This window comes from Mobula hypostoma, chromosome 12, assembly GCF_963921235.1.
Source record: "Mobula hypostoma chromosome 12, sMobHyp1.1, whole genome shotgun sequence".
NCBI classification, from domain to species: domain Eukaryota; kingdom Metazoa; phylum Chordata; class Chondrichthyes; order Myliobatiformes; family Myliobatidae; genus Mobula; species Mobula hypostoma.
Window position 1 is genome coordinate 74,548,561 of NC_086108.1, and position 14,083 is coordinate 74,562,643.

Genomic DNA, 14,083 nt, shown 5'->3' on the forward strand with positions numbered 1-14,083 from the left:
GAAGCACCAGAGAGAGGTTCTGTAATGGTCAATAAACAAATTATTTGGAATCAAGTGACCTTGCCTGGAGTCTCAGGGCTGGGTGTGTCTGCATCTGTGCCAACCCCCACCCCTGATACTCCACTGCCACCTGTCCGAAATCCCGCTCTCTGTGCTCCACCCTCACCATTCCCAACACCCTTTGCTCCCACCAGATTTACAAACTCGTTATCTGCTCCATGTTGACAAATACGGTACAGTGCAAAATGTCTTGGCCATCCTGGCTATATATAGCTAGCATCTCACTAAAGAAAAGGAAAGTGAAACTAGGCAGACAAAGCATATCTGGGTCTTGTGTCTTTCTTTTCATTAGTTTCTGGAGTTATGAAACATGTGTTGTCGTGGAAGTTTTAAAATGAATCTGAGATGACTGCTTACCTGTTGAAGTGCAGCAAGTGTTTCTTCAGAAGGGGAGAGAGATGGGCAAGTTTTTTTTAAAAAAGGCAGAAAATGGACAAAATTAACAAGCAAAATGTACGGCCAAGGGTTCATAAACAGTGAGCACCGGGTGATGATGATACATTTTTTTAAAAAAAGCAGAAAGGGCTGGCTCTACTGTTCAACTGCACACAGATAATTGGATTTTGTATACTGAAGGAATTGAGCAGTATTTTAAAGCAAATGGAATGGCTAATAAGATGTGTGCCAGTGCTGCTGAGTGCAGTAACTGGAAAGCATACAGTTTGCTGAGAAGTTTACCTGCTCTAACCAAACCAGCCGAAATAAGCTTTGCTGATATCTTGAACGTAACGCAGGAACGTTTAGAACTGAAACCATTGTTGTTTACAGAACACTTTTTAGGCTTCATTAGTGAAATCAAAACGAAGACGACTGCATTTCCGCTTGCATGGCTGAATTGAAGAAATTGTGAGTTCAATAAAGGGCTTAATGATACAACGAGAGCTCGATTAGTTTGTGGATTCTTACAAGAACGCATTCAAAAACTACTCCTAACTGAAGCACAACTAACATTTAAAAGAGCAGTTGAAATCACTTTATCAATGGAACAGAGAGACAATTGAGTGGCAGTCAGGAATGAAAGTGAGCGTGAACAAAATTGCAATGTTTAAACAGAAATCTGCTTTCCCAAACAAATTGTGGAGCCATTGTGGCTGGTGCTCACATACATTAGAACAACGCAGGTTTAAAAACAAACTTACAGAAAATGCAATGAAGTAGGACATATACAAAGAGCAGACAAAAGCAAGTGGACTGCACAAGGAAGAGAAAAAGCTAAAATGTCAAGTTGCAGTTTTCAAAAAGGGCACTAATAGGATGAGGAGAAGTTAGGAAAGATGGCACCAGCGGGTTTTTACAGATCCCGGCAACTTTCAATTTCTCCACGAAACAGTTTATTCTCCTTGTGTTTTTCTTTTCAGGGTGGTTGGGTTCTGCTGGAGTCCATGATCTGCAGCTCAAACTATGTTTTTTTTTGCAAGCGGTGGATCTTCAGACCAGCTGTGTGGCCTGATGCTTTGCTATCTCTAAGAGTGGCCTGGAATATGTGTGCCTTTGGGGAGTAGCCCTATAGGCCATCCAGTTCCTTGCCAATTGTGCAGACTGATACGTCGTGGAAGACTGAAACATTGAAATAGCATGTGCCATACTCGAATGCTCTCGCTCTCTCTCTCAGCCTGTTGGTCCTTGGGTTGGGGGGGCTTGGAATAGTGACGTGGAAGACTGTAACAGCGGAACAGCGAGTTGCTATACTCCACTCTCACTGTTGCAGGAGAGCAACTTCTCTATCCCTCAGTGAAGAGAGAGAAAGCTTGTCTGAGATACTGAAGCGCTGGGTTATGGACTAAAGTTTTTGATGGACTGTAAATCAAGTTCTCTTTGCGGGCTGTTGCTTGCATGGTGGGGGTGGTGGTGGAGGTCGATGTTTCTGCGGCACTAGTGGGGGATGGGGAGGATGATGGTCAATGCTTCTGCTGCTTGTGCGATGGGAAGGGGGGCCTCAGGGTTCTGATATTTCCATCATTTATTCTATGGAGTGTCTTGTTTCTTGGATGTCTACAGAGGAAGAATTTCAGTTAGTATATTGTATACATTCTCTGATATTAAATTGAACCATTTGAATCTGCGTGCTGTAATGAAAAATCTGATGATGTTGAGCGTGACACAGGATGTATAGCCTTGAGATTTACAATGTGAAAATTAACAACAGACAAGCAATATGACTTGGACCAGAAGTGAACATAACGAGTTTGAACAGCATTTCAAAGATACTGAACTGAAGCCTGCAGATATCCAACTAAGAACTTCTACTGGATAAAAGATAGTTCCTCTGTATGAAATATGTAACAGTGAAGTACAACAACCAGTAAGCTACATTGGGCTTGTATATGATAAAAACAGGAGCTCTCACATTATGGAGCCGTGATTAGCAAAGGCAACTACAGCCTTATTAGAGATCCATCCACCATTTGCCAAAGCAGCGTTTAAGGGTGGCATTGGAAAGCTCAAGCACATCAAGGGCAAAGTAGTTTCAAATGAATGCCACACCCAAGTTTTAGAAATCCCATCAGGTTCCTTACACCATCTGTGATAAAGTAGCCAGTGAGCTAGATCTCATGGAGACTGAAGAAATTCTTTCTAAGATTGAGTGGAACCCATAGGCAATGTCAGTGGTCCCAGTAGCCAAAAAGGATGGGTCTGTCAGATCTGTGGTGATATTAAGGTTACCATCGTCCCAGTACTGAAAGTAGATCAGTACCCTCAGGATAGAGGATAACTTTGCAAACCTTTCTGGAGGAAAGCACTTCAGCAAAGTGGACTTAGCTGAGGACTACCTACTGATGGAGATAGAAGAAATTTTTCTCACCATAAACACTCAAAGGGCTTTATCGCTATAATAGATGTTGCAAGGCTGCACAGACACTCTGTTACCTGAATAACATCATTGTTACTGGTGAGCATGACATCTCCAAAATCTCAAGACTGTTAAAAAGATTAGAAAATTATAAGTTCAGAGTATGATGTGACAAATGTGAATTCTTTAAATCAAACATCACTTTGGTCACACCATTGACAATGTAAGATGACACAAGTGTGCTGGAAAACAGTGGTGGATGCCCCAAGGCCAAAGGACGTGCCACAGTTATGCTTTTTTTTTTAAGGATTTCTTTGTCAAGTACTATAATAGGTTCCTTCCAAACCTGGCTATTGTACTCCACCCCTTGAACTCTGCCTTTTGGAATCTTCCTGATCTGTAGGTAAAGGGAATGGTGACATCAGACACTGCTTTATTCACACATTTTGATCCACATCGTCCATGAGGTTTGCCTTCTGGTATATGTGCAGTCATGTCACATCTTATGAGTGATAGAAGTGAGCACCCCATAGCTTTTGCATCATGTTCCCTTACTAATGCAGAGAAAAATTATGCACAAATTGATAGAGGCCTTGAATCTGGTTTGGGGTGTAAAACATTTCAATCGGTACCTGTATGAGGGAGAGTTCATCTTTATTACTGATCATCAACCACGAGTGTCCATCTTCAAGCCACAGAAGGGTGTTCCACTAATGTAGCCTGAATGTAGAGATAGGCTCTATTTCTTGGAGGTCACAACTAAAAGATTGAATTCAAGAGGGTGACTAATCATGGAAATACTGATGGATTGTCCCATTTACCTTTGGAAAAGGAAATACCTGAAAAATTTACAAGACAGACACTCCTCCTGAAATATTCTCCCTAATACAAATTGAAAGTCTTCCTATTATGGCTGAAATTATCCAAAGAAAAATGAGAAAAGACCCCTGCACTGTCTCAGGTCTACAAAGTTACCTGAAATGGGTGGAATATCCTACAGAAATTCCAGTTCCCCTATCTTAAACAGTACTGGCGTGAACTTGCTCTTGACGGGGGTTGCCTAATGTGGGGATTGAGAGTTGCACCATCCAAGCTGAGAGCTGAAGTGTTGGAGGAGCTACATGCTAGTCATCTCTGCGTGGTTAAAATGAAAGATTTGGCTCGAAGGTGTGTCTGGTGGACTGGGATAGATCAGATTAAGCAGCTTGCCATGCGCTGTTTGGGATGATTACACATCCAGGAGATGCCATGAACATTTCCTCTTCATCACTGTGAATGGCATGCATTGCCCTGACAGAGGATTCATGTAGATTTTGTCAGAGCATTTATGAGCCCAAATTTCTTGATAGTAGCTATAAAGTGGCCAGAAGTGTTCCCAATGGCCTCCAATACAACCTCGCACACTGATGTGTTGAAAAGGACTGATGTTCCAGCACACTTAGTCGGTGACGATGGACTACATTTTGTAGCAAAACAGTTTCAGTCGTTCCTGAAAATGAATGGAAAAAGACATTACATCTGCACCATACTACCCAGCTACAAATGGCTTGGTGGAAATGTTTGCCCAGAGTCAGACAATGTATTGTGAGCAATGTCAGCACAACGCATTACACTGCCACTGAATCAGAAGCTCACCAATTTCCTTCATTTATATTGCAATGCAGTACACGCCATGACCAACAACTCACCAGCTATGCTGTTCCTGGGTGGTCCCTTGTGCTCAAGCATGAATCTCCTCAAACAGCTGAGACAAATTGAAGGCTCCTCAAACATGGATGAGAAAATACACCAGCACCTCTACTCTCAAGACGCCAAAGAAATTTGCCATGTTCTCTTTGACTCTCACCAATTTTTTTTTATAGATACATCATAGAAAGCATGCTATTCCTAATGCATCATGGCAGATGCTGTGCCAGAAATGTCAAGAAGCTGCAGAGAGATTTGAACACAGATTAGCACACCTTGGACATCAGCCTCACATCCATGGACTCTACACACACACTTCTCGCTGCTTCTCCAAAGCAGCCAATGTAATCAGCGACCCCACCCACCATTCTTTCGTCTCTTCCCTCCGCCCCCAATTGAGCAGAAGATAGAGCTTGAAAACATGTACCACCAATTTCAAGAATAGCTACTGTCCCACTGTTGTATGGTCTTCTAGTTTGATAAGATGGACTCTTGTGTCTGCCTGCACTGTACCCTCTCTGTATTATGGAACATTTTATTCTGCATTCTTTTAGTGTTTTCCTTATACAATCGTAGTGCATTAATGTAATGAAATAATTTATGAATTGCTTGAAAAATGTTTTTTATTGTATCTCAGTATATGCGACAACAATAAACCAATTTATTATTGCAGCAGCCGAGTAAATTTTGGATTGCCATGCTAACTGAGTGAGGCTGCCTTAATTTAAATGAAGAATTTCAATAATTCAGCAGTAAAATGATCATAACTTATAGAGGCTTCTTTGTAGCAAGGGTCTTTCTGGCTTAGCCTGCATTCAGAAGCAAGTATGTAGCTACGGTCTTCTTGGTGTGAATGTCAGGCAGGCAAGTACCTAGTACAAGCCTTGCGTGAGAATCATTTGTATAGGTAAGTGTATAGTTGTGTCAGGGTTCTTGGAGCATCTGCTTGAAAGTAATTGCTGCATTGGCAATCTTTCACATGTCGTATCACCATAAGTAAATTGACGCTTTGATATTACATGTGATCATAATTGATCCTCAGAGTAAGTGTACATGGAAAATGGGAGTTTATTAGATCGTGTGGAATGAATTGGAACTGGTGCAACTTTCACTTGATCTGTATACTGTGTCATCCTTGTACCTTTAGAACTGTAAGTTCAGAAGACACAACAGTTTGAGAAGAGGCCTTTATGATTGGAAGCAGAACCAGTTGATGTGCTTTTGGGAATATTTGGCCAATGAGGGCATATCTGGAAAGGCCTTTCTTTGACATTGTCTGGTGTCAATCTTTTCATCCTCCTTTCTACAGGTAGTTCAGAACAGGAAGAAGTAAAAGCTTTTTCCCTTATAGTGGCCAGGTTGTAAGTGCAACTGATGACAATTTCTGAGATGTTCTATTGAGTACTGCAGGAAATTTCCTAATTTGACCAGCTGCTAGAAGTTCATCTTGATAAGCCTGATTGCACTTTCCATTACCAGTGTTATTAGTGTTCTGTAGTATAACTAGCAGCTTAGGAAAAAGGGAATATCCCATGGCTCCAAGAGCTTCCATTCTAGTTAGCATGGTTTAGTATGAGTAACCTGTCTAGGTCGAGAAGCCATTTTATAGTTCTATTCATTGAGTGTTAACATTGATGCCATCAGTTCTGGGCAGGACTGCCATCTTTTGCCACTGTGTAGTAATTGGGGTGGTTGATGAAAGGAGCTGCAGACATCCATACTAGATCTACTGAATCTAGTTGGAACTGTCTAGATTAAACTTCTGCAGTTGATTAGCAGATAATGCTGAGAAATCTGCTTGCTGAAATTGTACCAGGTTAGATCTGGTTTAGAATCAACGACTCTTGTATCAGTTTTCTACTTATAATTCAAGTAAAAACAACAACTTATATATGTATTTCAGATGCTGGTCATGGAGGATTCAGAATATTAGTCTGTTATAGTACTGTGCTGTGATATACAGTATATTATTTGCAAAATAAAGTACCTAAAAAAAAAGTTACAGGTGATAGACATAAAAATAGCTAATATAAATATTTTTGCATAAATTATTCATACAATTAAATTCATTATATTTTTATTTCTTTAAATATATTCACAAATATTCAAGCTGTTTTGACAGCCAGATCAGGCTAGGTTTGGTTCATCAGCTTTCAAAAACATCTGAAGGATTTGTGAACATTGAGACCTGCACTGTGCAGGGCTTGGACAATCAGATTGGAAGTGGCTTCCTTTGTGAACAGCTTTACAGAAATTGTGTTAATATATTTCTCGTATTCAAATTAATATTAATTACATATGTACGGAAAACAAAACAGATCCAGCTCTAAATCCAGGGATACATCTAATCTCAATTTTTCTTCATGCAGAAAGGTTCATAAGCCTTCACTCTCTGTTTTTTGCCTGTCAGTTTCATTCCTGTATATACTATCACATGCCACTTTTTGATGCAAGATTATTGTTTTAACATCCAATGAAAATGCATGTGATCCACTGAAATTCTTTTGTCAAATTGGCATAATGTCTGAGTATAGACAAGCACTGGCATGGTACATTGCATAGCCAACCAATTTACTGCTCTTTAATTATACTTTCAAAGTATAATTAAACATCTAAGTCTAGAAGATGATTGTCTTCTAGATTTAGATGTCAGATATTCAGTGCCTTCATGCGTATAACTGTAATTAAAGTAATGTTGTGAATTCCTCTGTTAAAATTCTGTTGCTTCTTTTCTTTTCCACTGCTGCTACTCATTATTACTAGAACAAAAGTTTGTCTTCTTCCCAGGGACTTCGAGCATGAATGTGTGATAGCATCTCATACTTAAATTAAAAGACAATTATCTTCCATCCCAGTGTCCCTTGCTAATCATTCGGTATGACTCTGTGATCGAATTTATTCAATGCCGAATTAATAAAATGTGGCTTACAATATCTTTCCTCATTTGCCATCATATAATCATTGCGCTTTATATATTCTATTGTCATTTATATATTCTAACATCTGTGATCATCAGAAAATTTCTCCAAATGTAAGTTCCAAGTAATTAACATCATTAATAGCTACTCTTTGTTAAATGTAGTACATAAAATCTTCAATAAGATTTTAGCCTTTGTTTGAGGAGTCATTTTGAAAACTGGTAAACTAGATGTTATACGTTCAGCAACAATTGTTTTCATTTTGAATGTTGTTTAAGTATAATCACTTTGTTCTCCCAGAGGTTTGTTCATCATTGATAATGCTGGTATACTGCGTCAGATAATGATCAATGACTTGCCTGTTGGGCGTTCAGTGGATGAAGTGATGAGGTTGGTTCAAGCATTCCAATTTACAGATGAACACGGGGAAGGTAATGTATATTTATCATGAGTACTGTAAAAGACACTTGCCTAGAAATTTTGTTACATAGAGTACTGCTTTTGTGCAGTATATGCTAGAATTTTATTGAAAACCTTATTGTTCATTTTGCTCCAGAACATGCAGAAATAAATCTGAGGCTTGTGATTTGCTTGGAAGTTCTGATTGTGCAGTGCACTGGCACATTGATGACATTATATGGCACCAACACATAGTATTGTGTCATGTGCCATTCATGTGAAAACAGTTGCAATACATGATAAAAACCATAAATTACGATAAGAAGTGTATACATAAAATTAAATAAATAGTGCAAAAGGGAAAAATATTGAGGTGGTGTTCATGGGTTTCATTGTCCATTCAGCAATCTGATGGCGCAGGGCAAGAAGCTGTTTCTGAAAAGTTAAGTGTGTGTCTTCAGTTCCTGTCCTACCTCCCTAATGGTAGCAATGAGAAGAAGGCATACTCTGGGTGATGGGGTTCCTTAATTGTTGATGCCGCCTTTCTGAGGCATCGCCTTTTGAAGCTGTCCTGGGTGCTGGAGAAGGTATTGCCCATGATGAAGCTGAGTTGGAATGCTCTCCACAGTTTATCTGTAGAAATTTGCAAGTGTCTTTGGTGACATACCAATTCTAATGAAATATACCCTCTGTCATGCCCTCTTTGTAATTGCATCAATATGTAGGGCCAGGATAGATTCTCAGAAATGTTACATCCAAGAACTTGGAACTGTTCACCCTTTCCACTTCTGATTCATCAAGGACTGGTGTGTGTTCCCTTGACTTCTCCTTCCTGAAGTCCACAATCAATTCCTTGGTCTTACTGACGCTGAATGCAAGATTGTTTCTGCAACGCCACTTGACCAGCTGATCTGTCTTGCTCTCGATCTGTACGTCTCCTCACCACCATCCAAAATTGTCAGAAAATTTATAGATGGTGTTTGAGCTGTGCCTAACCACACATTTGTGGGAATAGAGCAGTGGGCAATGCACCCATTCCTGAGGTAATTATTGTACAAAACATAATGTGGTTTGCTATGCTCTGCAAGTTCATAATGCCAGTCTTAGAACATAGAACATTACAGTACCACGATATAGCTTCGACCACGATGTACTGACCAACCACAAGACCTTGTGAAGAAGAATTTACTTGTGATAATCTCACCCACCCTTCACAAAAACAATGTTAATTAATATCAGTTTATCATGCACACTTAGAACTAAGGTCTGGAACAAACTTTGATTTTTTTATTGCTGATATTGATTTTAGATACAGTATAGCTTCCTCTTTATTGTCAAATTGAAGATGGCACCAAGCTGCGGCTCAGTTTTAATTGTTTTTGGTGTCATTTTTTAAGCTCCTAGGGATGATTTTGGGGACAGAGGGGAGTTGGGGGTCAAGTTAGGGTTTAAGGACAGGGATATAGAAGAATCAGATGACTGGCCAGAGTTTTAGTCTCTGCCCTGCATTCAGAGGCCAGCAATGCCCAAGCAGGATATCCATGGATCGGGCCAGGATGTCAAGCTGGCAGACCAGTGTGGCGAGGGATGGTGGCAAACACCCTGGGACAGTGAATTGTCAGAAGGTTCTGGAGTTGGAGTTCCATGCAGGTAGTAGCTATGAGGTCTGAAGGCCTCCTGGATTTGCGAATTGGTGAGGCCAGATTTTGAGGCCTAGTGTTCAGAGATCGGCTGGTCTTGGAGTCAGTGCTGAAGATTGAGAGCCAAGCATCGAATTGGAAATCTGGAAATTGAGCCTGTTGGCTGGAGCTCCATTACTGTGAATTGCTGCAATTTACCAGGGTATCGAAGGCCCAGTGTCTGCGAGTGAGTCTGAATCCAAGGTCATTGGAGGGTGAAGAAGTCGGCCTGTCCTGGGAATAGAGAACTATATATGTGCATGGATGGGAGGGAGAAAGGAACTTGTTTTGCTGTTGTTCATTTGTTGTTTCTTGGGTTCTGTGTTTTCTGCCAAACATTGTGGGCATGCTATGTTGGCGCAGAATGTGTGGCGACCCTCCTAGATTGCCCCCAGCACACCCTCGGGTGTATTGGTTGCTAACTCAAACAATGCATTTCGCTTTCTTTTTCGATGTACAAATGGTAAATAAATTGAAATCTTCAAATAATTTAAAAGAAAATTCTTGAACCTCGTTTTCCATTGGTTAATTTTCAGAACAAAGCCTAGTGCTATTAGTTTCCAATTGATTATTTGCAATACATTGTATAGGTTGATCACATTGAATTGGGTTCTACCACTTGTTTGGACATAATTTTCGCCAGCCTAATTTCAAATTTCCCGCAATGCTATGCTAACATGTCACCACTGTCTTGATGCTGCCATTAGTAAAATCAGTTGTTGGCACAGATTTTAAATGAAGCAAGTCATTTCTCTGTGTAATTCTCCATTTTTTTAAAATAACCTGTGCTTATCTAGCCCCAGTCATGTCGTTGAATAAAGGAAGTGCTTCTCGTGGTGTAAAGCTGAAACACCATACGTTATCTATACAAGATAAGGTGGAAATTCTGGAAAAACTCAACAGAAGTGTGTCTGTGAAAAGCATATGCAACCTGTATAATGTTAGCTCTTCCACAGTTTATGATGGAAAGAAACAAAAAGAAAAGTTGCTCCAGCTGTTTGCTGACAGCGAATCAAAAAGCATGTGCATAAGGAGGACGATGAAGATGTTCATTTCTAGATAAAGTTCTTACTTTTCATTTGTCATTTTTTTCCTTTATTATCCAAGTGGGTTAGAAGTGTTTATTTATTTAATCTTAACCTAACCACCTGTTATTTGGCAAAATTACTAATCTGGCACTGCACAAGTCACAATCATTCTAGATTTGTGGTGGTCAACCTGTATTACCAAAGTTAAACATTTAACATTTTATTGTACTATCTGTTTCAGTCCCATCTTTCTGATCTAGCCAGGATGTAGGAATACTTTCCCTTGTTTTATTATGATGCAGGGATGACATTTTTGAGCTGCTTGTTTACTGGATCTCTTGTATTGCATCTTGAGGTACCTGTGTCTTCCAAGCTTAGAAAAATAGAGGGCTATGGGTAAGCCTAGTAATTTCTAAGGTAGGGACATGTTCGGCACAACTTTGTGGGCTGAAGGGCCTGTATTGTGCTGTAGGTTTTCTATGTTTCTAAGTCATACAGTGAAGTCGTGCAGAAAACTTGGGGCTCAAATTTCTATTGCTTATGACTCTTTAAAATGACTACCTAGTTAAAAGATACCAGCAACTCATTTACTTACTCATTGGAATCGGTGCAGACAGCACTTAGAGTTGCTAGGAAATTTTCATCAATCCTATTTAATTTGTTTTAATATGCAAGTGTTGAAGATGAATTGGCTGTGTGTAGTCACTCTAATGAATGCTGGTAACTTATGGCAGTTTCACAGTATATTCAGCCAGAGTGCAGAAACACCTGGAAAATTAACCATTTTGATATAAGGCAGAGCTTCCTAGTTCTCTAATAATATAAGGAATTAATTTATTGGCTTTTTGTGAGCACCAATTATGCCACCCCTAAAGAATTTGCTATAGCCATTGAAATAAGTTACCAAATTATCATTGGTGCTACATTTTAGGTAGCATCAGATATGCTTTTGATTGTTACTGTTATTTATATATGTGGCCAGAGATGAGCATGGGAGAAGGAAATCTTCTCATGTTAATTTTAATAAACTGACACCAGTTATCAGGTTGATACCAGCTATCTTTGTATTACCCCACCATGTTTTGGAGAATTGAATATTGCACCAGTGTTTTATGTCCAATAAACATTACTTATGGACTTTTATAATAGGTAATAACTAATCTGATTTTTTTTTCTTCCAGTTTGCCCTGCTAATTGGAAACCTGGTGGTGAAACCATAACACCTGACATAGAAAAGAGCAAGAATTACTTTTCAAAACAGAAGTAGTTTTTCTTTCTTTTGCAGTTGAATATAACCAGTGTGATATATTAGTTCGTTATATAAGTGAAAACAATTGGTAGTGAGAATGTATTTTGCTAAGTTTTTTTTTGCTGAGACTAATACTGATAGGAAAAATAAAAACATTGCACAGTCTTGCTTGATGAGAATATCTATTGAAGTAGTGAGCTTGGAGGTCAGTGTAATAAGTTCCTGGAAAATTGAGTCTTAAGGTTACTGTGCTAATCTCCATGCTTGACCTTCAATTGTTGCTCTTGTTGAGTGATGCTAAGCATCAAAGTCTTGCAAAAGTTATGCTGTCTTAATAAAAGTTTTCCTCATTTGATTAGGTGTCGTAGTAATGCCTTTGAATAAACCAATGTTTTGTAGAATTTATTGCATATTTTGTGCATTTATAAATAGAAAATAAATGTTTGGGGAAAATTGACTTGTATTACATTTTTACTTGTATTCATGCATTGATACTTTTTTCAATCCACTCCTATTGAAGTTGCAATAGAAGATATTGCAAGACCTGGGATACAAATTAGTCTATGCCACTATTATAAATTGGAACTTTTATAGTGTTCAGATTTAAATTTGATTTATTTCAGTGACCTAAAGCAGTGTGTAAAACTAGGGAAGTACATCTCCACATCCTGCTCTCTCAGCACCAGTGTTTTTTCTCCTCGCCTGTTTTCGCTCTACACCAAAATGACTGCATCTCCATCAGTGGGTGACAGCATTGGACTAACCTGAGGCGACAAATCCAAGTACCTTCAAGAAATTAACAAGCTATTGTCCTGGTGTGACTACAACAACTTGGAGCTGAATGCTCTTAAAACTGTGGAGATGCATATCGACTTCAGGAGAAATGTCTCCTCTCCAGCCAGTCATCATCAACAGCTCTAGTTAGCATTGTTTCAATATTCAGGTTCCTGGACATCATTATTTCACAGGACATCATGTGGGAGAACTATATCCGCTTCATTAACAAAAATGCTCAGCGGGGATGCACTTCTTGCAGTAGTTAGCATAATTCTGTCTTCCTGAGAACATACTGGTGTAATTCCACACTGCCATTGTAGAGAGCATCCTCACATCAGCTATTACTGTCTGGTTTGGTGCAACATCCTCTCACAATATACAAAATCTATAATGAACTATCTGGTCAGCAGAAGAGATAATTGGTTGCAGTACCATTGCTGCAGGATTTGTATGTGTCCAGGAAAAAGAAGCGGGCAGGATAAATCATTGGGAACACGACATACCCTCAAATGGCCTTTTTACAAAAACTATTCTGGAAAGTGCTATAGAGCACTTAAAACAAAAGCTTCACACTTCTCCCAGTTAATCTGATCAACCATTCTCTTTAGCCCCATCATTGCACAGCACTATAGACACTTAAACCATTTTATAATGCTGTTTACATTGCAAATATATTTATTTATGCACATTTTATTCCATATCAGTCCTTTAATCTCTATTAGCGTTTTTATATATAATTCATTTTTAATATCATTTTGATTCTTTATAATTGTTGAATGTTGTTTTTTGTTGCATGTTGTACCTTGACCAACTTACTAATGCAAATTCCTAATACATGTAAATATATGTGGCAATTGAAGTTGATCCTTAATCCTAAACCCTTCGTTCCATCTCAAATACTTAACCTTTTAAAATTTCCTTAACACCTACCTCTTTCAGTAAGTTTTTGCTCATAGTTTTTTATATTCTACCCTGCAAAATAACTATGCTGCAATCTCCTAATTCATCCTAAATTCATTTTACTTAGCATCAATCTTTGACTACTAATTCTCTACTTATGCTTCAGTTTTAAAATTCCTATCACTTAGATCAAATTCTCATATGCCCTCATCTCTTCAAGCCCTTTAGGTCTTCCAAGAATTGTTTAAATCAATAGCATCTTGTGCATTCCTCACTTCTTTTAGGTCTGTGCCTTATTCTGTAATGTGGCCCAGGATCTGCAATTCTGTCCATGATGCACTTCTGCTTTATAGACTTGTAAACCCTGCTGACAAAATGTGCATCAGTTATTTACAGTATTGCAGTTATACACATTGTTTATCTCCATTGGCTTGATGTTCGAATTGCCTTTCGTCCCCCTTTTCTCTCTTCAATCCCTTTATCCTTCTTTCCCACAAACAGTAGGTGTTAATCCATAAGGCTATTTGATGCTATTGTATCTGAAAATAACTTTCTGTTTATGCTCTTCAGTGTGCAGAGCTATTTGAAAATGAACC

General features: G+C 38.9%; 1 protein-coding gene across 1 annotated transcript in view; it reads left to right on the forward strand.

The window, feature by feature from the left end:
- Nucleotides 1-12,255, forward strand: part of LOC134355205 (peroxiredoxin-1-like) — a 51,828-nt gene extending 39,573 nt beyond the window's left edge. Inside the window, exons 5-6 of the mRNA XM_063064988.1 lie at nucleotides 7,756-7,886; nucleotides 11,743-12,255. Coding sequence (XP_062921058.1) covers nucleotides 7,756-7,886; nucleotides 11,743-11,828 — 217 coding nt within the window. The 3' untranslated portion in view covers nucleotides 11,829-12,255. The remainder of the gene's footprint in view (nucleotides 1-7,755; nucleotides 7,887-11,742) is intronic.
- The last annotated feature ends 1,828 nt before the right edge of the window (nucleotides 12,256-14,083 follow it).